The sequence below is a fragment of the Corvus kubaryi genome, unplaced genomic scaffold (genome assembly GCF_017639235.1).
Source record: "Corvus kubaryi isolate FWS band 111438036 unplaced genomic scaffold, C.kubaryi_AGA036_p1.0 37398, whole genome shotgun sequence".
Taxonomy (NCBI): domain Eukaryota; kingdom Metazoa; phylum Chordata; class Aves; order Passeriformes; family Corvidae; genus Corvus; species Corvus kubaryi.
In genome coordinates, this window is record NW_024581137.1 from 1,605,061 (window position 1) to 1,631,373 (window position 26,313).

General features: G+C 40.1%; 1 protein-coding gene across 3 annotated transcripts in view; it reads right to left on the reverse strand.

Moving 5' to 3' along the window:
- COL15A1 (collagen type XV alpha 1 chain) overlaps window positions 1–26,313 on the reverse strand; it is a 117,929-nt gene that overhangs the window by 37,555 nt on the left and 54,061 nt on the right. For 2 of the 3 annotated variants that reach the window (XM_042043415.1, XM_042043412.1), the window contains exons 11-21: window positions 25,606–25,683; window positions 23,912–23,974; window positions 22,038–22,163; window positions 19,894–19,947; window positions 17,778–17,813; window positions 16,531–16,683; window positions 12,583–12,651; window positions 7,741–7,776; window positions 5,092–5,154; window positions 4,159–4,194; window positions 3,982–4,065 (exon numbers count right to left, since the gene is read on the reverse strand). In XM_042043415.1, coding sequence (XP_041899349.1) covers window positions 3,982–4,065; window positions 4,159–4,194; window positions 5,092–5,154; window positions 7,741–7,776; window positions 12,583–12,651; window positions 16,531–16,683; window positions 17,778–17,813; window positions 19,894–19,947; window positions 22,038–22,163; window positions 23,912–23,974; window positions 25,606–25,683 — 798 coding nt within the window. The remainder of the gene's footprint in view (window positions 1–3,981; window positions 4,066–4,158; window positions 4,195–5,091; window positions 5,155–7,740; window positions 7,777–12,582; window positions 12,652–16,530; window positions 16,684–17,777; window positions 17,814–19,893; window positions 19,948–22,037; window positions 22,164–23,911; window positions 23,975–25,605; window positions 25,684–26,313) is intronic. The other variant, XM_042043413.1, reaches the window with a different exon arrangement.

A 26,313-nucleotide genomic window follows, 5' to 3' on the forward strand; every position in this document is an offset into this window, starting at 1 on the left:
ATCCTATCCTATCCTATCCTATCCTATCCTATCCTATCCTATCCTATCCTATCCTATCCTATCCTATGTCGTCTGAGCACAGCAGTATACGGTCAGCTTTCTGTACTTTGAGGTCATGTTGCATAATTCATACAGCTAAAGCTTGCTGCTTGTACTGGGTGCTTCTTTCTGCTCCTTCTCCTTGTCCTCATGTTCTACAAAAACCACTGGAAAAAATGTCAAGTAAAAATAGAGTTTAGATCCTACAGGCAGCACCCCACTTTCCAGGCTGCATGAACTCTGCTACTCTTCAGGGGTAGTACGATGCTCTTGGTCCCACTCTATTTCCAGTTCTACATGGCCCAGGAAAGGAACAGGACATAGGCTGCTACATTAATGGCAGTAATAAGAGTCCTGCTGCTGCAATTGTTCTGCTTTATCTGGTGGCAGAAGTCCAGGAGTCCTGGGTTTACATGGTCTTTTCATTGTGGAATCACTCAGTATTCATTGCTTTTGGGCTCAATCCAACCAATATTGAAGTCAGTGAAAAGAATCCCAAAGGCTTTGCTGAGTCTGGGATCAGGCACATTGTATATTTTATACATACAGTTGATCTGCAAATGGAAATCGTGGTTGGAAGTCAGAAAACTGTACATAAGGCTGAAGAAGATTTGAAAACAAAAGGTAGAAGAGTGACGATTAGAGGAAAAGATTGCACTCTTCACAACCTCATCCAGGTGTATAAATATTTATCTTTGGGTTTGGGTGTGCAAACAGGTTTAGTAACAAAAATCCAGCAATATAATTCTTTAACACATTGAATTAGTTCAGAAAGTGCTGACTACAATAGTAAGGACAACACTATTTTCCATATTTTCTTCACTGCTGTGTTTTAGGATAATTGTCTGGGTTGGTTTCTAAGTAAACCTTCAGCTCTGCATCCAAAAAGCATGAATATGGCCTTGTTAGAACTATAGAAAGAACAGAGTGAACAAAATCTTTTGACATTTCCTTTACACCCTCACCATCAACCTTTCATTGTGACTTTTGTTTCTTGTACCCAAACTAGGGGTGTGTAGTGGCAGCCAAAGATAAAGGTTTAAAAATTTGAAATTTAAATCCAATAACATTTGTCTATTCAAAATTACTTCTGTACTGTACCCAACTAAATTTGTGCGATAAAATCATAGCAACAAATATTACGGTTTTTCGGTTATTGTGATTCCATTCATGAAAATGCACCAAGTATCAGCAACTATGCTCCAAAAGAGTGAAATAGCCAATATAGGATGAGAAATATTGATTTTAGTGTTTTGGAATATCAAACAGCAGCAGAGGGACACTGTTTTTTTTTAAACAGGAGCAGACTTCCTGATCAATCACAGGAGGCAGCAGAGCAGGCAGCAAGGACAGCAAGTCTCTGAGACCCACAGTGCTGGCAGGAACTGCAGAAGTCTGGAAATGGATAGGTTCCACGGCAGACCTCAGTTTTAACCTAACATGTATTTTCATGGTATGAGAAATGGTTCTTGAAGGAACCAAATCCCCTCCATTGACATAGGGACCAGGTTAAATGAGAAGAAAACCAAGGTCCACTTTTCAGTGCAGCTCGATCAATGTGCTATGGGCCAGATACTGGAGAGACCTGGCCCTAAGCCACAGCTGTTCATGTCAGGTCTAAATATTTCAACAGTGCTGAAACTGCACTAACTCTGTATTTGCTTTTATTTTCATCAAAAATTTATTTTAAAGTCTGTTTAGTTGTAGCCACAGAGCCCTTCCTAAGAAAACTTCCTTCTAGCTCTGATGGATCAGTCAACTGCACTTCTGTAGCCCAAGAAGTCCTTGGCTACGTAACAGTTAAATGAATGAATTAAATGACCCTGACCTGGGGAGTGATCTCTCTAAGTGCCCTGTGGTTCATTCAGATCACTGATCTCTGCTGCTCTGCCCACATCAAGCCAATATCCACATTACAACAGGTGGCAGTGTTATTTATTTTAGTTCTGCAATTCCAACTGCAATTGATAGGTCTGCTTGCAATAGTTCTTTTCCATATTTGAAGCTTACTATGAAAGATGAGAGACTGAGTCAACAAAATGCACTTGGATAATTTAATGTCTATCTCAGCAAATGTATTGCAAGCAAATGTCCTGTTACACAAACATTTGTGAGATAGGAAGAATTCAATGTCATACACAGTGACATATACTTCCACACAGGTTTAACTAACTGTATCAAAATCCAGTACACCAAGTCCTCAGAGAAATCTTCTGATTAACAATACAGAGGATTTGACAGCTCTTGCTGTACCTCCCCAGAACACCTACACCACAAATGTGTATAAAGCCACACATACTATGCTCTCAATTTTTTAAGAGAGCTTACTTCTAAAACCTGAAAACACTTAGAGAAGGAAATGGGTTTCTGTATGGATTTGTAATACACCTGATGCAATACAGCTTCTACTAGGCTCTATATATTTCTGTAATACATGGTAAAAGTGGTTCATACAGGGATCTGGAGGATTCAGAGGATGCAATTTAGGTTTCTTCAGACACAGCTATGTGCTAGACAGGTGTGAGGACAATGACTAGGGCATGTAGGGAGCCATGCTGTCTCCAGCAAACAAGTTTCCAGCAAAAAGTTAGTTTATGTCAGCTTCAATAGTCTTTTTATATTCCTTGTATATACTGACCTCCCTCTGATGCTCTCATGGTATTTTTTGCAAGTATTAATGAGCTATGGAGCAACACGTTAAGGTTCATTTTTACTGCAAACAGAGCTGTTTAGTCACTGATATGAGTTAAGGCACCACCGTGGCACCGTGGCAGGGTTGTGAGAAAGGACATGAGTTTTACATCAGCATTTCTATCACAGCTATTGAGCAGTTCCCCAGAAACTCCAACAGAATTGTATTAAAGTGTAGAGCTGCTGACAGTCCCACTATGAGCAGGACTTTGAACAAGATCTTCACTGAGCCAGCATTTCTGTGAATCTATAATTCTGCTCATCTAAGACTCAGGATCCAAGATCCTAGTATTCTACATGGATTCCCAGTAAATTCAGTAAAGAAAAAACCACTTCTGTTGGGATGCGTGATGTGGCCTATGGGATGCCAATTAATGCTATATTTGCTATCAGTAGCAGAAGCGTAAGTGAAAGCCTAGTTATTTCAGTCAAAAAAGGTTATATATAGTTCAGCTTTGTGATAATGATGGTGCCAACCTCCCCCTAACAGATTTCTCAGCTGGGCATTTTCTCTTCTTACAATTACAAAACACTCCTTATTGCCCTTATATGCATTCCTTTGGATGAGTCTGGCTGTTTTAGGCACCTCCAGCTCTCAGAGGTGAAGTTTCCTGCAGCCACTCACAGTTCCTCCAGATCTGAATGTCATACCAGGCCAACTACTAGGATTTCTGTTGTCAGCTCCAAGCGGGATTCATCCTAATCTCCAGCCTTCATTACTGCAAATAGTACTGCTTCTGCAAAGGCTGATGTATACACAGCAAAACTAACTGAAAATATACCTGCATCTAAAGCATACTGTAGAGTTTTTATGAGTCTCTAGTATTTTACCCTTTGTTGCTTCCACAAAGGGGTCAGTGCTCTGGTTTGTGGACAACTGTCAGGAAACATGTCTCTCCCCCACATACTGCTGTGCCTTGGGTGCTCTGCTTTGTAAAATATCCCCAGTTTTGTATTTCTCTGTTGATTTTTTATTTGATGTTCACAGCTCCTGCAGAGTCACCTAAAGAGCTTGTGCGAGGTGCTCAATATGACCTCATAATTCTTGTAGGTAAGATTTTACCCTCTTTCTTCCAATGTAATATTTTCAAAACTAATCCATTTGATGCAGAGACATACTGATACTCTTTTGTTTTGAGGAGTAGACTTATGACTTGAATATGAGCAGGAGACTTGCCAGTGTGTTAACCACTTGTGACCTCTTCTCTATTAAGGGAGTAACAGACGTCACTGCTTGATGTACACACTCACCTCAGGTATTGCTATGACTGGTCCTGGCGGTCCTGGCGGTCCAGGTGGTCCCACAATACTGTTCCCGTCCTGTCCTGGTTCACCCTGTTTCAAAAGCATTGCATGTGGAGAACCCATATACTAAGTGCTACATTTCACATAGGTTTTTCGAAAAGAATGAAATCCACACAATCTCACCTGAGGTCCTGGGTCACCCTTCTCCCCTTTTGGACCCTGGAGGTGATAAAAAAAATGAACATAAGTGATTTAAAACGGGAAATGGTGAAATTTGCTCTCCCTTGCTTCACAAAAAGCACAGCAGTGACTCACACGTACAGAATGATCAATCCCCAGCTCTCTCAAAAGACACATGGGGCCAACTCATTTCAGCTCAGATCTTTTGAGGATTTGATGTTTAAAAGTATTTCCCAGAACTTTTGACAGAGTTCACAGACGACTAGAAGCAAATGGACCCAAACCACTTCATTAGCTGGGAATTAATTCAGTGAACCTTTCTTTCACTGCACTGGAATCAGCCATCCCTGGCTGTGCTGTCTTCTTCCAGCACAGTTGTGCCTGGGATTTCCCAGGGGACCAGATAGGAGAAGACAGGGGAGCTAAGCTGTCATCTTTCAGGCAGCTTATTGCTAAGCTTGATTAGCCCCTCTGTAGAACTCCCTGTGCTGGAAATGCAGACAGTTTGTCTGGCACAAGTGAGAGGAAGGCGCCAGGGGACAAGCCGCGGGACTTCCCAAGGAAATCACGCTGTAATCCTCGAGGGTCTTAAGCACAAGAAATACATTAAAATCACCTATGAGACTGCTGGCTTTCCTCTAATTAAAGGCAGAGCTGATTTCTGAATAATTAAAAGCAGAGGGAGCATTGAGGGATCAGAACCAGCCTCTGGAGATGCCTGTATCTCTTCTGACTGATGAGGGAGGCGTGGGCAAGGGACACCCTGCTCCTGTGTTCGGCGTCTGAGGTAGCTGCTCCAGGTTAAGCAGGACAAACACAGCCCCAGCTCTTCACACTCTGCTAGCAAGTACTGGTAGGGCTCCTATGGATCTTTAAGAGGTCGGTTTGGGAGCCAGTGTGTGTTAGGTGATCACAGATTATGGTAACCCTACTCACCATTTCTCCGGGGTGCCCAGCAATGCCAGGAAAACCTGGTTTCCCATCTGTGCCTGGCATCCCCTGCAACAATAAATACAACAATAATATACAACAAACATACTGTCATGCTCTCTAAACTGCATTCAGTTTCATACAAGCAGGAGGCTGCCACTGGGGAGGGACATGACACAGTTCTGAACAGGCTGGTGGGCAGGTTTGGGGGAGGCTAATTATCTCATTAGTCACCTGCTCTCTCCATTCCTTCCTCTCTTTCCCCCTCTCCAGAGCAGGCTTACAGGTTTTTTTAATGCAGCTTCAATCGTTCTTCACTGCTTCCACCCCTGCTTAGCAAAAGGGTGAATTTCGTTGCTTCCCCCCAAAATACATTTGGTGAGTTATTTCCACCCTTTAGTTAAGTGACTCTCAAGCTGGAGGAAGAGGAGGGATGTAGACATTGGCATTGGATGCAGACAGGAGTCAGTATGTGGGGCAGAAAACACCCCCTGCTGTAGTTTAATACAGGACTGTATATGACTGCTGGAATCTGACAGCTACTCTGTTCTATGTGAAAAACATAATGATAATGCAGTTTTCCCTGAGAAAAATGGATAAAAGAAGGCTCTAAATTCTTAAAGGACCAGATAAACAGCGAGATACACTTTTTGCATCTGTTTTTCTCTGTGTCATATGAAAGAGCAAAGGAAATGACACAGAGCAGCCTAATGATTCATCCAAGGGACCAATTACTCTTGTTTTGTTTTAAGAGTGGGGCTGTTTATTTGTTTGTTAGCTTGTTTTTTTGGTGGGGTTGTTTGGTGTTTGTTTTGTTTTGTGTGGGGTTTTTCTTGTTTGGCTTTGAGGGGTTTTTTTTAATTTGCTTGGGTTTTTTTGTTTTGTTTTGTTTTTTGGAAAATACTGTTTTGTTTCTAGCTTTTTGCTCTGCTTCAAGAAAATATTTTTGGGTTTTAGCAGTAGATAGTACCACCACATGAGATTTAATGTGTCTACTTCATTAAGAAAGGATATTCTCACTGCTTTTTTTGGTTTTTGTCGGTGATGTGTGAAGCATGTGGGTCAGGAATAAAGTATGATTTCTGAAGTACTTTATTCTTCATTTCATAAACAATTTTATAAGCAGGATAAAAGGTGTCTGAATGCTAATGGAATTTAAGCAAAAAGTGGTACTTGGGACATAAGTCTCTCAAGTGCTTGTGGAAAATTATAAGTATTTATCTGCAGCAAAGGTAAATGGGCAGAGGAAATAACCTCAGACCAACAGCATTTCTGCAACAGAATGTTGTCATTTCAGGCATGTTGGTACTTGCAGGACAGCTTCCTACCATTGCAAATGCTGAATAATTTTTCCCGTTAATTTTCCTAACGAAATTTAAATGGGACAAAAAGATCCAGGATAGGTAAGATGTTTTATTGCAACTAATGTATCCAGAGATGTCCTTATTTCTAAGTCCCTCCATATTTTAAGAATGTAGCTCATTGCTCAAATACAAGAAGACAAAGATCTTTTTTAGTCTGAGGGCTAAAGAGATAAATTGCTTGTTTTTCTTATTTTTTAAATAGCCCTGTAGTAATTCCACTTAAAATATACACGTATTTCAAATGCATCTATCACATAAAACAACAATAATTACTAGAAAAAGGACCTCAGAAGAAAGGGCATGTAGTCATAATAATAAAGAAAATATTCTATTGTATCAAACTGATTAAGAAGAGTTAAACTACTGTCCTGTGTGTCAATGCATCAGCTTTAATTATCATGCTGACAAATATCTATGTGAAATGACAACACTCAAAATATGTACAGCAGATGGAATTTATGGCAAGTAAAGTCCTGTTACATTGTTGGTATTTTTTAAAAATAAACAAGCAGATGCTGCTAGAAGACTGTGATAATATTCTTGTAAATACTCAGCAAGCATAACTGCATTTATCTTGTTTCTTAGACCAAGTTTTGATTTCAGTGCCGTCCCAAATGCAGGGGAAGGATATTTTATTTTATTTTATTTTATTTTATTTTATTTTATTTTATTTTATTTTATTTTATTTTATTTTATTTTATTTTTTTTCTATGAGTCACATCAGCGCTCTCTGCTGGCTTATGCCTGCAAAAGACACCCAGGTCAGACAGCGACCAGCAAGGAGCAGCACAGACCCAAACTGGAGTTTTGGGGTGGGCTCCAGGAGAAGTTCAAAGCAGAATAGACAGGGAAAACGATTGACATGAGCCTGCTACTGTAGCACAGACCTGTGTCATGGGTGGGGCACACTGGTGTGGGGTGATAGCTCCACACCACCATATGAAGGAGTAGGGGGCATGTGGAACTTAGTTTTCTGTCTAAGCTTTGCTGATTTTCATTTTTGTTCTGGTGAAAATGTAAAGGGCCTCACAAGACACCTTCCAAGACAAGCACCTTTTAGATGCAATTTTAACCACATTCTAAGCAGAAGTCTTAAGCACCAGGTTACACTGGCTCCTGATACTCATAATTCACCAGAGAAAGGGGTTTGTTTTCCCAGAGAAGCCATCCTGAGCTTTAATACGCTGACAGAGCAAGAAATGTTCATTATCCCCTAAGTGCATTAAGAGATGAAAGGAAATTGAGGAAAGAAACAACTGAGATTTTAGATCAGGTTAAATAAGCTTCCCACCTTTGAACCTGGTGCACCTATGTTGCCTCTTTCTCCCTGAAACAGAGACACAGTAGGGCTCAAATATTAAAGTGAGCAGTAACTGCAAGGATTTTAAACATGTATGTTACTTTGATTAAAAACAAAGGATCCAAATGGAGTAAAATGATCAGTAAAAACAAGGTACATTTTGGTAAAGTGATGCTTGGCATACATTTGTAATTTGATTCTGGAATTTTAACCACCCGGTTCCCACCCACATCTAAAGAGCTTGTGGTCATGACTAATTATTTTTGCTGAGCATCGACCAAGCCACACGCCTGAACCCTCATTTTGATGTCTGAAATCAGCACATGGTAATGTTCCCCAGATCTACCAACACAGCCATGACCTCGTACCTCCACAAAGGACTCACCATCTTTGTCCAGAACAGCTAACGCTGTCCCCCCACACTGCTGCTCTCTCCACCTACCCAGGCACTGCGTCAAACCAAAGCAAAATAATGAACACTGCACTGTTCCACCTTCGGGACTGATTCTGCAGGATTTTAGCACTAAATAGACAGAGTTCTTTGATTTTGTAACAGACAGAGAACATCCAATTTAGTTTATTTCACTGGAGTTAGAGAATATAAACTGGAACAAATCAGTCATTGCCTCAAATGTTATGCTTACTGCTTTTTGGGAGTTCTTATACTCAAGAGTGTGTGAAGACTGTAGACTGTTTTTTAATGAGAAAAGCTTTTCATAATAACAAAAGCAAAAGCAGAATTTGGATCCATGCTTACTTATAAGAGAGAAAATTTGTCATAGCTGGTCTTCTCTGACAGCTGTACTTGTCTGGGGTATTTGAAGGATGAAGGAAGGATGCATGAAACAGAACTATACCTTCAACTCCTCATGATGCATTAGCTCTTGGTTTTGGGAAGTGGGTGGTTGTTGTATTTTGCCACTGTTGCCTAGTGAAGTCATTTATAATCATGAAAAGTGGGTGTAAAATTCATCCCCATGAGAATGATAGTGTATTATAACCACTTTATATTAATTTTGCTGTAGTGTACCTGGTTTTGTAAGATGTCAGGCAGTAGCATGTTGCTTTCTGTTTCTCCTGTATCTTGGGGAATGACTAATGATTAAACCGTGGTGATGGTGAAGTCTCTTGGCCTAGGTTTATGACTATCTTTTCTGCTCCAGCCCAGTTCCTAAATCCTAGGAATCATGCTACCTCAATTTCTGAAATCTTTGTGAAGCAGCATTTCTTTGAAACAAAATTTCTGGCTAAGGGCAGAGAATAAGTTCTTAACAAAAAATGTATTTTGAGTGTAGAGACTGGACACCTACTCCTGTGCACAGAGCAGCATCTTGTGAGAGCACATCTATTCTTGCCAGTCCACTGCAGTATCACTCACCAACATGTGTTGTGCAAATCGCCATTTTTTTCGCTCATGAGTAATGTCATCCAGCATTAACAGGAGTAGTACCCAATGGAAGGACTTTTTTTGGCCCTAGAAGCTGAGCTCTACAGACTCTAGACAGAGGGGGCTGGCCAGATCTTTGGTGGCTGTTGTCCTATGAATCAGGTGCATGCAGTTATTGCTGGCAATGGGCAGTCAGTGATTAATCCTGGGTGTCAGTTCAGGTGAAAATTTCATGGGGAGAGGATGGAGACCGCCACTTCTCATCTTCCACTTCCTTCTCTTTCAATGCTATTGTTATTTCCCAGGACAATGAAGAATTTGAATTTCTTTAACTTCCCATTTAAGGTGTTGTCATGCTGTACTACTAATCTGAGTGGTACTTGATGTAGGAATAGGAAAAATCTCTTCCTGTCTAAGGACCTATTCTGCAAATCTGCCCTTTTCTTCTGGGATGTTTCATCTCTCCATTTTTTCCTCATGGGCTACACAACCAGTAGCAGCATCAAAGTGGAAAAATTCAGTCACTTCTGAGCTCAAATAAAAACCAAGACAAAGTAGTTATTGCTCCTCCCCTCTTCCTCCAGCACCTTCCAGAATGTTTTCCTATCACTTTCTGGGATTAGAAGGCCTCCTCATGCAGATTTCTCTTTCAACAGCATATATGTAACCTCTTGGTGTATGAACGAGCAACAAAGAGAAATCACCAAATGTCCTAAAAAAAATTAGCAAAGATGCCATGAAATGTAACAGCCCAGTTAGTATTTACTTACTGCTCTTGTTGGGTGTGAAATAATTCTGATTATACACATTCTGGATAGATACCCAATGTGAATGGGAACAAAATTTGTCCCACACTTAATCAGTACATGACTCTTAAATGAAAGCTGTTATGTTCAGGCAAATTCTGGGAATATAGAAATAAAAAATTACAAAAAAATATATGCCAAAGCAATATAGGCTAGCTTTCAAGTGTTTTTACTTTTGGTCCTAATGGTCCATGCTATCCACATCTTCCTGCAGAACCCTGTAAAAATACACTGGATTTACTGGTAAATCCACATGGCATTTCAAAGGAAATTTTTTTCAGAACAAAAATTTAATTTACGACCACAACTGTTACAAAAACAATGCTGGAGACCTGTAATATAACAGCAATAAAATGTAAGCATTGTTTTAGGGTTGTTGTTCTGTTAAATACTGCCTTGCTCTATGTTATCATGGAAAGGTCTAAAGATTTCTTTTGCTTACAAAGACAACTTTAGTGCTGTCAGTGCATACTATACATACTTTTAGAAAATATTAGAAATAAATTTATCCAAGTGCGTTTTTTGCAGGGGATTGCTTTCAACTGCTTATAATTTTTTGAATTTGCTTTCTTGGCTAAAATTAAGATATGCTACCATTTAGAGGCAACACAGTCTTGCTAGGATTAAAAGCAGTGTCCCAAATTGTTATTTCAAAAAATGTTTGGAAATTCGAATTCCTCTCATCTCTATATGGTGGCATCAGTTGTAAAGTACAATTATGACTCTTTGATGGTGAAATCGACAGCAGTTTATTATGGGTCATTTTAGAAAGCTGAATGGAAGAGAAAGGAATTCAACAAAGTGATTGAATTGTCTTTATCTGGAATATGAAGGCACTAATAAATGGTAATGCTAAATAATGAGAAAACACCAATGAAACTTTACACCGATCTGTGGAAGAAAAAGAATAGAAACCTTGGAAATGAGAGCTGAAGTCATCAGAAAAAATAAATCTGATATTTCTACTTCAAAACACAACCACTACTTTCTGATTAAAGATTAACAAGAATCTTAACAAAGATGGTGCCAACAAAAGTAATTTATTTCCTAGCAGCTGTTTTGAGTTTCAGCCCCCTTAGAAGCAGATACTCTGTTTTCACCTAAACACCATTGGGTACTCTGGGGTTGTGATAAGGTGTAAAGGGCCCATAACGCAGTACCAGTAACTATGTAAAAGCAATTTCATAATCACTGCAAAATTCTTGTTTTTCTTATCTTCTTTTTCTCATCTACCCTCTTTACTGACTCAGGCTTTGCAGAATAATTAAGCAGTAACAGGAAAATTTTATTCAAGTGCAACAAGACATTTTAAAAATATTTATAGCTGAGTGATTTGGAAACAATGCCTGTTACAAAACCAAATGTGAGTAAGGCTGTGACTAAGGCAGGTCAGAATCTGCTATTCCAGCCCTGGTTTTGGACACCTCCTTGTTTCAGCTAACAGATTCAATACTTATTTTTGTAACTGTATTTTTGTGCTATTTTTAATATCTAGGAAAATACGTAAGAGGAAGCAAAGTTCTCTAAGCTACCAGCTGTAACTTCAGTGACTCACAATTACTAGTACTTTAAGCCAACACAGTAAAGAGCCGCTCAAAGTCACTCCTATCTCCAGGGTTCAGTTGGTTTCTGATGATTCATGGAATCACAGACACAGGCTTCCACAGGCCTGTGGAGGCTATCAAATCCAATCATCCCCTGAAGCGGAACTGTCACCAGCTTCAGATCAGGTCAGTCATGTCTCTGTCCAGCAAAGTCTTGGTAACTTCAAGATCAGATCTTCTGCAACCTCCCTGGGCAAATTGCCCTAGTCCTGCACCAGCCTCCTAGTGAACAGCCTTCTCCTAAGGCTTAGCCTGAATAACGCAAGCTGCAAATTGTGACCACTGTCCCTTGCTGCACCATCTGGCACTACAAGGAACAGTTTGGCTTCATCATATTTATAGTTGCCCCTCAGAGACTCATAAGCAGTTACTGGATCATGCCTTTGTCTCCTTTTGTTGCCAGACTAACCACTGGAGCTCCTTCTATTGTTAAGAATGACAATAAATCCAAATGATCTGGTAGGTACTGATACATTATATTCCCACGTTCTCTACTTGATTTAAGTGGCCCACACTAGCAAAAAATCTCCTGAGACACAGTGATGAAGAAAAAAGTATCCCTTTGTCTGTGACATTGCTGCCATACTACTGGGAGCAAATTTTTAGTTTAAAAGTGGCATGTCAGATTATACATATTTGGTTGTCAAACTATAACATTTCAGTTTCATCTTCGTATGTGTGATTCACCTTCGTAAGTGAGAAGGGAATCTATTAGGGTGAAAGAAGAAATAGAGAGCTAAATAACATGAAAACCCTCATTTCACCCTTTAATATTTCAAAAATATATCAGAGCAGAATCTAAAAATCACTAGCTAATGAGGTATCAGAGAAATACCATTCCAATTCTTTGGAGGACACAGTTATTGTAATGACATTCTAGGGCAAGTGAATCCATTTCAACCTATGGCTGACTGGGGCTATATGTTTCCAAAAAGCAGAAAGAAGGAAACTTTTTTTTGAAAAAAACCCCAAACCAAACCAAACCAAACAACGAAACAACAAATTATACTTCCCCTCCCCCAAAACACCCACTTACCTTTGGCCCCCTTGATCTGGAAATTCTCGATTCACTTAACAGGTCAATGCTACCTGATCCTTCCATATCCTAATGGAAAAGACAAAATGCTACAGAATTTAAGAATTTATCTTTTGGGGTTTTTTGTTTTTTTTTTTTTTTTTTTTTTTTTAACTGCTCCGTTTTCTGAAGTTCTGTAAAAACTGGAAACATACTGAACACAAATATTTTTATCTTTTCTCATTAACTTTTTTTCTGAGGCAAATGGATGATGTCCTGGTGATAGGCTCTGCTCAAATGTGATAAAAACATGTTGGTCTTCCTTACAGAAACTCTGGTCTTTACTGTCTTGCCAACTTGACACCATTGCTCCAGGACTTCAGGCAGAAGGGCATCAGGCAGAAGTGAAACAGCATGTACTATGTTTAAGCACACTTTTAAGTGTATTTTTCTGTGTAGCATTTACCTGCCACCCAGCTACGGAAACACTAATGACTAGTAAGGGTTACCAGAACTGATTTATTTCAGGGAGAACTTGCAAACAGTTTGTCAAGAGCAGCAATCACTTTTCACCAATAAAGGTTCTTCCTAATTCTCAGAGCTGAATGTTGAACTCCTGCCTAAAATACTGCTTAATGAAATTGAGGAGAAATAAAATTTCCACCATCGAATTGTAGAATTAATTATGTTGAAAGGGTTCTCAGAGGCTGCCTGCCCCATCTTCTTGTCGAATGCGGTGTCAACACTGAATTACAATCAGGTCATTTAGGGCTTTGGAACCTCAGGCCTCGGAACATTCCAGAGATGAAGGTTAAGTGTTCTCCAGACTAAGCAAGTTCAGTTACCTGAGACTTTCATTATAGGTCATCTGCTTCAGCCCACTGTCCATTTCCATTAACCTCTGCTTCAGAAACAAGTCTCCGCGTAGTGGGAGTCCTTGAGAGCAGCCTCCGTATTTCCCATGGAGATTTTTTAATAGTTTTACAGGAAACTACACAGAAAGCAGCAACCTCCCTCCAGCTTTCATTGTTCTATGACATTCCAGATCCATGGCAGAAGCAGGAGCTAGCAATTCCAAAGCAGCCAAGAAATAAAACTGCAGGCTGCCCTAATTGTTGTTTCAGCCCCAGCACCTATCATGTTCCTATCCCTTGGCTTGTGCCTAGTCTAAACTTGTCAGACTGTGCTTCAAAACATCTGGATGAACCATGCCAGCCAGGAACTGTCCATTTGCTTTAAGCTGTAGTTTTAGTTGCAGCTGTGCTGGCTTAATTGTTTCCTTTTTCTGAAAAGGGAAAATCTTAATCTTTCTTTTTTTCACTTTGTTACTCACAGCCATACAGCCTTCATTTGCAACATCAGCGTCATGTGTTGAATCCCCTCACTTTCCTTTAGATGACTAAAATGGCAGAAAATATGTTACTTTTGGGGTACAAGTGTTCTCTAAAATTTTAGTAAATTGTATTGGGTTGCAGAAGAATTGATGGAATACTGAATCTTAGTGCGTGTGAAGGGCAGGCATGTGCCAAGAATGTCTGCAGATGGGAGAAGAAACAGGAGCAAAGGAGAATCTCCGCCTCCTAGTGATGACAAGCCCTTGTGTCAGCTTACCATGTTTAGAGGATGCATACTCCTGGCCTACTTAGCTTCCTGCCCGTTGGTGACTTGAAATGGCCCAGCTTAGCACAGTTGTGATGCACTCAGGAAAAGGTGAAAAGGGAAAGGGTGAGACACCATTTAGATGACCTTCAGCTGCTATCGAATGACAGCTTTTCACCAAAGGTATGGAAAACACCAGCTGACCTTACTCCACTGCAAAAGATAGATCCTGTTCTTCTAACCATTTCTGCCAACTCCACAGGAGTAAGAGAAGCAGAAGGAATGCACAGCTGGAATCAGTTCCTTCTTTTTGGTGGACCAAGGCAAAAGACCATTTGTGCCACTTCACCTGAGATTGACTGAATGTTATTCAGACTTCCATTCTGCTCCTCCATCAGCAATGAGTGTATCAAATACCAGCAGAAAATCTCCTCATATTCTCTTTGGCCTTTTTAACCGAACGCTCACTGCTTAGGGTAAACCACAAACTGTGTTTCTGGGTCCTTTCCCTTGACTGCACTGTGCCAGTCTGTTTTTCCCTTTAAGAGAGTGCTTGATGCCTGCTTTATATAACACATCATCTCTTTTGACATCTGCATGTTTTTAATGGGTTTACCAGGTACCTTCTGCAGCTCAAACTGTTCTTTTGGCAAGCATAAGTGCCAGCAAACACCATGCCATTTGGTTTTTGCACATAGCTGATCACAGATGCTAACAAGTGCTAACAGAAGTGTTTTGCAGAAACAGCCTTACAGCAATAAACAGACTGCCACCCAAAAGGTAGTGTCACCCTAACAAACTGGCAGACCATGGTGCTGCCTCAACAGATGGCAGGGGTGGGCATCCAAAAGATCAGCTGCAGCTAGCAAGCCTGTTTACAGTAGTATTCCTCTCAGGAAAACGACATTCATGCCAATTTTGTTTGGACTAGATAAAGTTCAAGATGAAGCCAGTCAAGATACTGTTACTGCAGTTAGATCTTTCTGCATATGCATCCATAAAAGAGGAGACTCCTAGTTTTCACTCTCTCCTGCTCATCTGCTAAGTTTGCTCCTCTGAGACTTAAGTATTAAAAGTGGCAGAGTTTGATCCTACGCACCTAATTTCAGGACAACTCTTTGTTGACATAATAGGGGCATGTTGCCTTCTGCTCAAATAGTGTGAATAGGGAAAAGTGGAGAATCTCTTAAGAATGGGTCCTCACAGGTCACAGAAGATGACTGGAAGTCAGAGAAGCCATCATTCTGGGCTAAAACTCAGACCAGGCCTGGGATGAAGATATGATTTGCCAGTGGTCCTTTACTCATTCTGAGATTAGTAGGTATTTATTCAGGGGAGAGACTGTACCAGCCTTTGTAGTGTGCCAAAGATAAGGCAGAGGAGGTTTGTGTGCTTAGACTTCATGCTGTTCCTTGCTAACAATTTCAGTACGGGCAATTAAGAACTTGTGAGCTGCTTGAGATATTTTTTGTCCATTGAAATTCACTGACATCAGTGAGGTTATTAACCAGTTTTGTATATAGTACAACATTTTTTAGTCAGACATCAGAAAGCAAATTAGGTCTCTAAACAAGCATTAGTGGTCTGTGACACCTCAAAAGTGTCTGTAGAGTAAAGAAAAGAAAAATACGGAAGAGATGGGGTAGATATTAAGCGAAACAGCCAAGTAAACTGGTATCTTTTAAACACCACCACTTTACTGCAGCAGTTCTCCAGATGGCCAGTAATTTTGGTCAAACATTTTTACTTCTCTGATGAGACTGCCCTGTGTTACTGTGCAAACCTTATTATATCCCATGACATAAAGAGCTTTGGAAAGACTTTCCTGTGCAAAACAGCTAAATTAGAATTGAAAGATGCACGGAAAAAAAGGAAAAAGAAAAGGGAAGACACAAATATGAATATTGATATTGATAATTTCTTGACCTCTCTTCCCAAAGATGTTAATGCAGCAGCTCTAGTTCTTGAACCTGGGCATTCTTCCCTTGCCTTTCTTTACTGCAAAGCCACTTTCCGCTCCGACAACATTATCCAAATGAGCAGTTCTCAAATTATATGTAAAACTCATCTTGAGCTTGCCCAATCTCATATTTTTAAGCGATGAGGGTATTATCCTCAGAAGTAGAAAAAGTAACATCTGCAATTTTATATTTTTAATAGAACATTTTTGTTCTAAGTAGAACAGGTCATGAGGTCAGAAATGACCAACATGTATCTCTGTATTTGCACTCCAATGCAAATTTCAATCTAGAACAAGTTACTCTGTTATCAATTCAGCCTTAAACACCCATGAAATATACAGGTGGTCACTGTCTTTACTCTGGAGGAAATATATCCACAGTTACAACAAACTTCAGAATAGAAAAATACCTCAAATCCCAAGCTGTAGCTTAGTCCTGGTGGTCCAGGAGGTCCAGGGGGCCCAGGAGGCCCAGGAGGTCCTGGTGGTCCAGGTTTTCCAGGAGACCCAATAGGGCCAGCTTCTCCTTTGGGGCCTATTGATCCAGTGACTCCAGTATCACCCTAAAATAAAGATGCAGTCTATTGATATACTGAATATACGTATCTAGATGCAAGTGAGTAGATTTATAGGATCACAGACTGGTTTGGGTTGGAAAGCTCATCAAGTTTCAATCCCTCTGCCATGGGCAGGGACATCTTCCACTAGACCAGGTTGCTCAAAACCACATACAACCTGGCCTTGAACATTTCCAGGGGGAGGTCATCCACCGACCATATTCATGGCCCTCCCCTGGACTTGCTCCAGCAGGTGCATGCCTTTCTTGTGCTGGGGGTCCCAGAGCTGGGCACAGCTCTCCAGGTGGGCTCTCATGAGGGCAGAGTAGAGAGGGAGTATCACATCTCTCTACCTTCTGGTCATGTGTATTTGTTCTGGCTAAGCTGGAGCTCATTTTCCCTTAGCAGCCCTCACAGTGCTGTGCTTTGCATTTGTAGCTGGAAAGGTGTTGATAACACACCAGTGTTTTGTCTACTGCTGAGCAGCACTGGCACAGCATCAGTGCTGTCTCTTTAACATGCTCTCCTCCCCTCCTCCCCTCCTCCCATCAAGTGGGCTGTGAGTGGGCAGTATACTGGGAGGGGACACAACTAGGCTAAAATAGCTGACCCAAATTAACCAAAGGTATATTCCCGACCATATGATGTCAGCTCAGATATAAAAGGGAGGGAGGAGGACTGGGGGGCATTCATTATTTTACAGTGTTTGCCTTCCAGAGCAACTGCTTCCCAGGAAGTGGCTGAACATTACTCACTGATGGGAAGTGGAAGTAGAGATTAAACTTTTTTTCTCTTTGTTTATATGCATGCGAACTTCTACTTCCTTTTTACTTTTGTAAAGTGCCTTATCTCTACAAATTGTTTTCCATCTTATTCTCTCTCCCCAGTCCTGCTTGGAAGGGGTGATAGAGTGGCGTCCAGCCAAGGTTAACCAACTACACCATGCTTCATAGAGAAGCATTCTGGCCAACTGAGAAACCAGGTTTGCCTACTTCGTTAGGTTACACAATAATAATCTTAAAGATTTCTCAGCCCTTTTCAGTAATGTGCTGTATCACAGTGATGCCATCATTCTATAAAGACACTGTCCTTTTTGTTACCTTTGGACCAGCAGAACCAGGTAGACCTTGATCACCCTGTAAAAGAAGATCAGTCCTAAATACTTAGAATAAGACTATTAGGCAACAAAAACACATTTGTGGTGTTCTTCCTTAATAAAAATGCCCACAGATTTCTGTGTTGTTTGATTTGATGTCCTTTACATGAAGCCCTTAATCTGGAACATCAGACCTCTCAGTCAAAAACAATCTATAATTCAGGAATTACAAGAACACATTAATAGCTCTGGTCTGGTATGCTGACTGGATGCAATCTTGTATTTCAATTATTGCTGCAGATTTTAAGGGTTTGGAGGACACAGAATTAAGCATTTCAGGTCACATCCTCATGCTTCCGAACACAAACGTCAAAATTCTTGTGGGACATAAGAGAACAGGAAACTGGTCCCATTCAAGTTGTCTAGAGCACCCTTCCAAACACAGGATGTGACAACTAGGAAAATTTTAAGGTTCCTCTGAAGTAGTCAAGATTTTATCAAGGTTTGCTTTTATACACTTTACTTGCATACAGTTTTTTTCCATTTCTAGTCCATGGAATAGACAGAAAGACAATAATAATGCATGCAAATAATTATTTTCCAAATTGCTCTGAATCTAGTGGAATTATTTTTTATTTTGGCAAGCTCCTGTCCTTACTCATTCAGCAGAAATATTTATTGAGTAAAGTCTGAAAAAATGAATAAGCATCAGGAGTAAAATAATGTTTTTTCTAAAAGCAACGGCAAAACTCCATGTCAAGTGTCACTCCAATGAACAAACTGAATTTACTTTCAGTGCATCCTGTTGTTCCTGTAATCTTCTCTGGATTAATTTGGAATTATGATCAAAACAGATAGTGCAATATAAATTAAAGCAGGGTTTTCAGAAAAAGAAAATAGTAAAAATGAAAAAAACACTTACTTGTATTGAGCAGGTGCAAATACATAGTGCTTCAATTCTAATCGAACTTTTATCAAATATACACAATGCAGCAGACAGACTCAGTGAGGCAAAATATTTTAGTCCTTTTTTTTGAGGGTTATGATTTTTAAAAAAAAATTAATTTCTCTTCCAATTGCTTCTTTTTCCACATCAATCTCTTCCTATAATATACAATTCATGTTCAGTTTACTTCAGCTAGACTTCTTTCTGTTCTTGGGCTCCCTCATGTAAAACACACACCACTGATTACAATGGACCCAGGTTTCAGGTGCCTGCTTTATAACACACATGCTGCACTTTCTGGATAGCTGCTGGTTCCCATGTGTGCTGCACTTTTACCGACCTCAGGCTTTTGATACCACAACTCAAAAACTTCAGCCTCCAGAGATAAAAAGAAATCAATATTCTGGTCATTTAAGACTTGCCTTTTCATTTCCCTTACAGTGTGTGAGCTTACAATGTACCCTTGGGAATTTACTTGCAAGTTCTTGTACATAACATGTGTTTTTGAAGCTCACTGGAGGATGAAATTGTCTTGTAGTCTTTGCCTCGGTTTTCTCCACATCCTTCTTGAAGTGGGGTGTAAAAAAATGGTGCTCAAAATGGCGTTTTGATTAGCAATAGGTTAGATTAATTTCCCCAAGTCAAGTCTGTTCTGCCTGTGCCAGTAATTGCTGAGTGATCTCTTGGTCCTTATCTTGACCCATCAGTCCTTCATTGGTGGGCACCTGGTATCCAGCCAGGGTAGGCCATGGCTTTGTCTCCTGTTTGCCAGATTAAATGGTTTGTGCTCCTTCAGGCTCTTCTCTCCTGTCATATAATGTGCTGTGACTCTGTGCCAGGCTGGACTAACTGGAGTTCTCTCTTTCCCACTACAGACTCACCTGTCTGAGCCCAGTCATGACTGGCTTTTGAATGGCACATCACAACAGAGTAGTTCATACTGCATATCGAATATTGCATGCTGCAGAAAATGAGACAGTATCCAATAGGAAATTCTGATTTCTGAATATGCCTTTTGAGATGTGCTCTGATAAACCATTAGTATCTGGATTCCATTAAAAAATATTGAAGCCAGATGCTCTTTTGTTGCAGGGACAACTGTTTATGATTTTTACAGCCTAGAATTGGCGAAGATTTTCCACTGAAGTAGGAGCAAGACAGACATTTAACTCACCTTTTCTCCCTTCCATCCTGGTGGGCCAGCCACTCCATCACGGCCAGGAGGACCCTGCAATGACGGTAAATCTAAAGCAGGTGCCACTTGAGAGCCTGATTTCTAGAACATGTGTGTGAGTATTTTGGACCAACTGATGATACAGCATTATGAAAGACTGATGTGCAGCACCTCATGCCACTAAGTTGTAATACCTTTATTTCTTGTCTTCTGAGAGTTTGGCTTTGTATCAAACCAATATTTAAATATATTTTAATAGGAAACTATACAACAATAATAAAATAATAAACGAAAATAAAACTCAGCATAGTGTAAATATAACATTAGCATGAAAAATAATGGTGCTATCCAAGCAGGTGTTGACAATCCTGTAAAAGACACGAAGGGGTTGAAATCCCCAGGCACCTCAGTTATCCACACTTTTGGCAATGCCAGTGCTAGACAACAGCTGAGGAAACCTTGGTGTTGACAAAATCAGAAGTGGCCAGGTTTTCTGTGTGGCAGAATCATTAAAAGCAGTTGTGATATGGAGGGAATGGTGTCAAACAGGAGACTTCTGTGTCACTGCAAACAGAAAAGCCAGTGGGTTGACAGTGTTCTTGATTCACACAACTCCAGTGATACCCTCACATGGGAACAATGAGTCTGGGCCTAACCTCCCCATGCTTTTACATTATTCTTTTATGGCAAATTTTAGTACTATGTCCTAGACCATTTGAATTAATTTATAATCTAAAGATATAGAAACAGCCACAGTCAGGAAAGTTGAAAGTACATTTTGAATTACAAAGAAGGTGTTATAGAGGACCTTTTAATCTAACACTGCACTTTATTGAATGTAGTCAATAAAACATTAGGGTAACAATGTCTACTTTATAAGACTTGCCAATGGATTTTCTTAAAATTACAGTTGTAATCCTCAATAGAATTTCATCTGTCTTGGATTCAGAAAAGAAAAAGGTACTGTTGGGAGCTTAGCAGTTAGATGAAATCTGTTATTTCAGATTTTTAAATTTATACTGCCATCCATATTACAATCAGTAGAGAACAGTGGGTTTCATTGGCTTCCCATGGACGTGCGTCTTGAATCCCATATTAAAGATTTTGGGTGCTTAATTTCCTTCTGCACAAAAGATGCTGCTTTCCATCTGGATGGACAAACACTTTTTGGATTTTGTATCAACTCCCAACTTGGTTATCCTCAAAAAAACATCCTCCAAGACAACTGAGGTATAGTGAGATCTCCTTTTTAACACCTGCCACCCATACACTTCCTTGATATATGCTAATTACACCTTGTCAGGTACAGAAATGGTGACTCACCCTGAGGGTGGCATGAATTTACAGGCCAAATCTAGTCCTGAGAACAACTTCTACTGGCAGGTGGCTGATAGGGGATAAAGGAACCGTATTAGTAAATATATGGAATCAGAGATTATTCTGAATTGGAAAGGACCCACAAGGATCACTGAGTGCAGCTCTTAGATGAATGGCCCGCACAGAGATCAGACCCACAACTGTGGCTTTAACAGCACCATGCTCCAACCAGCTGAGCTAATCTCATAGTTCCAGAGAGGATTCTCAGAGCTGTTCAATGCTAAAAAAATTGGTTTTCTTCACTGAAGAAAACACTTTATTGAGGATTTATTTGCAAGTCGAACTTCAGCAACATTTTTTACAGTAGAACTACATTTCACATGTCCACAGGAATAAGTGTTTCTACCTAGCTGAAGAAAAGGAAGGAAGAGAAAAGAGGAAAATTCAGTTTATTCTAGAAATTCTCTGTGGCTTATGTAGGTGATTTAGCAAACTTCATTTTCCTGAAAGCACCACAGGAAAACTAATACTTAGTCTTATTCAGTGTTGGCAAAAGCATTCTTACTTTTAATTTATTCTGGTCCAGATTTACCAGTATCTGTCTGTCAAATGTACATTACTGCTGTGCAGTAATGTGATTTCATTAACAAAAATTTTCTGGTTTTTGGTGTTGTTTTTTCTTTTTGGTAAAAAACTCGGGTAAGATCCAATCTCTTAAATTAAAAATATTCTCCAATTTTGTTAAGAATTATACAAACTGTAAGTCTTAGAACTTAGTGTTGCAGGACAGAAACAACATCAATATTTGTGAACAAAAGGGTACTCACTTCAGGGCCTGGTTCCCCAGAAGCTCCATCTTCTCCTGGTGACCCAGGAGGTCCTACACCTGAATCAGGTGCTGGCTTTCCTGGAAGACCAGGCAGTCCTGGAGGGCCTGGTGGCCCCGGAAGACCCTGGATAAATCAGCAGGACTGTTAGAAATTACCCTAGCCAGGTTCATTTCTATATCCGTAGAACAGGAAAGAGCTCACATAAGGCTGTTCAGGCTCGTAAAACTCAGCTTGGGTTTCTACCCCACTTCTGCTTCACTGAGAACCGATTTTAGTTTCACAGATACACCCTTACATGGGGTCACACTGACCTCCCTCACCTGTGCTCTCTGACCTGTGCCACCTCATAGGACGCATCAGCAAGCAAGAAATTGAAAACCAAAAAATTTTGTGTCAGCTCTCTGTAGCCCAGTGAATATCTCAGACATATCCTAAGGATCAACCTGGTGATAAGAGACCTAACCATAACGAAACCAAGGGATCATTGTACTGAGGGAAGCGGTTGGTTTTTTCTCTACCATTTCATGAGATTTCACCATGTTATTGCTAGAGCACTGATAATATCTATTCATGCTTAATGCTGTAGAACTGGCCTCCACTCTAAAGATCTCACAGACATGAGCAGAGGTATTTAAATTGAATTAAATGAATGAAATGTTACTTTAGGAGAAACAGTACATTTGCAATTATTCCCTCTCATGTGCAAGCCCATATGTGTTACTGATTGCATTAGCAGGCAAACATGGAGAGCTTGAAATTTTGGGCCATGGCACTTTAAGTCAGGAAATCTTTAATTCTGACTTAGAGCCACATACAGGATTCTGTCAGGAAGAGGGTCATCTTGGATTTTCAGTACAGTAAACAGGGCCTTCTGCAGGGCACTCCCCTGTCTTGTTACCTACAAAGGGCATCTAAAGAGGCTCCTATATTAGGCAAGATAGCTAACTTCCAGCATGTGGCAATTATCTCCTGAAGGGCCTTGAGAATAAGGCATTAAGCACTTTTGAGGAAAAAACCCCAAAAAACAGAAAAGAAATCCAGAGGCAGAAACCAGCTTGAGAGAATTAAAAATATCGCTAGTTGTGTTGCAAAGAAGATGCCTCCATGCTGTAGCATCCTGGACTTCATAGGAACCATAAGGAACTCAGAAATCTGCAGGGTTACTGATGTTCCGTTCACCAGAAAGCTGCACCATAAAGCATGTCATACAGGCACACTTATTTTTTTAAACAGGTCCTCCAAATTCAAAAAAAGCAAAGACTAGGGTCATATAGCACCTTGCACTGACCAAAGGTGGCTTACAAGAGAACAGGAGAGGGTTGGTTTACAAGGATATGTAGTAACAGGATAAGGGGCAATCTGACAGAGAGTAGGTTTAGATTAGATATTAGGAAGAAATTCTTTGCTGTGAGGGTGGTGAGTTACTGGAACAGGTTGTCTGTAGAAGCTGTGGATGCTCCATCCCTTTAAGTGTTCAAGGCCAGGTTGGATGGGGCTCTGAGCAACCTGGTCTCGTGGAAGACTTCCCTGCCCATGGCAGAGGCACTGGAACAAGATGACATTTAAGGTCTTTCTGTGCTTCTATGAATCTATGATTCACCTCTATCTCCTCTTTACTGTCTTCTCATAGTCAGATTAAAAGCATTTTCTCATTTTAAAAAGTCCTCTTGCCATTATTTCTTTGTTGGCCTGCTTCTGTCTCAAACTTCTTCCCCACTCACAAGCTCTTAGGCCTTTTCTCATCTTGAAATGAAACCCTACAAATGCTGTAAATTAAGCATGTATAAAACTTGCATTATGAAATTGACCTTCCACAACTTGCACGAGTAAAATAAAGCTCTTTATTAGGAGAAATATGAATATATACTTACCCTTAAAATCTCAGTCTCTCTGTCAGTATCTCCAGAACCTGATTCTTCAGGTTCGAGTCTATTCTGAAATTAGGAGAATTCGGTTTTGAATTATTGGTTCTAAAGATGACTAATGCAAGTATCACTGACATTTACTGGAAATACAGCTACCATCAATATCCTTACAGCAGTCTGTCACCGGTAAAATAAATTATAATACAACAAAAACATTTCACTTATGTTTCTGGTGTTTCATACCATCTTCTTCTCTAGTCACTGAGCACTGTATTTACCTGCAGGTGCTCTATGAGCACAGTAATAATTGTCCTGCAGGACACACATGCTATGTGACTGTTTAAGTGAACTGAAGTAATATCTCAGAAAAATTTTAACTTCAGAAAGACACCCGCCAACATTAAGAATATCCCAAAATGAAGACCTTACAAATAACCCCAGTTTCCTACAATGTGCCCCTTATTTAAAAAGCCAGATTCTGAGATTCCTGCAACTGGAATCAAAAAGATGACTTTTATAAAGATGCATCAATATACTGAAGCCCTTTCTAAAACCTTCTGTTGAGAAAACAGTGTTTAGTCCTTGGTGAGTTTCATAGTTGTGTACATTTTGCAAACTACAAAGAAAAGCACAGAGAGAAGCACTACCTATCACAGTACCAAAGCTAATGTTTCAAATGCATGAGAGGTGAGGATGCATTCCTTGGCTGCACTGAGACTTCCACATCACTACAGAATAAAAGGCCTTGAAACTTGCTGTCACAGAGAACAAGAAAGTAAAGGCAGTGTAGGACTTGGTGTTCACTGCTGCATTTATGGAAGTGGCCTTTGACTGGGTGAAACTGTTGGACTGGAGCACCTTGTCCTAGGGATCTGGAGCTGGTCTATTGAAGTCAGCATCAGTGCAGGCTCAATAGTGCAGCAGAACACTGTTACTCTGTTTTTATGCTGCAGAAATATATTGGCATAATTCAACAGGCCCAGAATCAGGGGAGCATATAATCCATTTTGGCCAGTGGAATATGTTTCAAACTGTCTTGTTAAATACTCACAATACCCAATGTGAGAGATGGTTTTCTTTAAAAGTCCACCACAGGATTTCCACTGTGTCAGTGGTGAATTATGTCTACGTGTAAAATCAGCTCTCACACCATGAACTGAGAATTCAGGCCAGATTCCTTCTTTAGCTGCGTGCACATGTATCCTCATAGACATAGTGGGAAAAGTCCAAGTACAGCAGAAAGATGGATTTGAAACTTATTCTTTAACATTGCCTGAGTACTGAGCATTCAAAATACAAACACTGTTATCATGTTGATATGTGTTCTAGTATTTAATGACAGCAAACATAACTGACTGTCAAACCATTTCTCTGTTCAGTAGCAGGAAGAAATTAATAATTCAGGTTTATAATGCCTTTTTGTGGAAATTTTTGTTTCATGTTCTTCCATATATTGTTGCTTTTGCACAGGAGAGCACACACATCCACTGACATTTTAAAGTGGGAATACTGGGTGTTTATGTAGCTTACAGAATTCACACACTTCAGTCAGACATTTATTTGCATTTCGGCATGAATGTTTTAGAAAACATGATTATCTCTGTGGCAGTCAGGCTGCTTTCCCAGAGAAAACCTCCTATTTAGTTCTGGATTCCTCTGTGGCAAGCTGAGCTCATTGACAGAGAACCCCAAATACTCACTAATCCTCTGGAAGGAGCAGATGGTCCTGCAGGTCCTGGAAGTCCAGGGGGTCCTGGCAATCCCTCACCAGGATCACCCTGAAATGGGAATTAAGATAAATCAACAAGGATTTAACCATATAAAGACTATAAGCACTAGCTGCAATCTGTGTGGATTTCCAGTCACAAGAGTGACTGCTTAGGTGCTATGAGCAGGGTTGGACTTTGTTAATTTCTAAGACACGCTCCCAAGAAACATGATCTTTGCATTGGCAATGGAAGAAAGAACTCCTCCTTTTCTAACTTCTGCAATGAATTTGCAAATGTACAAGCAGTGTTAACAGCATTAGGCAGCACATATGTCTTTCCAGAGTAAGGTTTAACTGTGGCTCTTGCATTTTTAAGGTACATTATATATGGCCCTCCCAATAAATAAATAAATCAATAAGTAGTCAGCATGGTCACACCATGGTACTCAATCTGTAAATTTCTTGATTTTATTGCTACCCTCTGTAATCTTTTTTCAATACCACCATGACATGATTCTTCTTCTATGTGTTGACCTTTACCTATTGCCAACACAACGAAAGACCCTGTTCAAATATGTGTCATTTCCTTCCATAATTACTACCATTTCTTATACTTTGTCTTTCTTACATCACCTCTGACATTTTGCTGAGGTTAGTTTGAACTGCTTCAGCTTATGTTTATGACTTTTAATAACTTTTC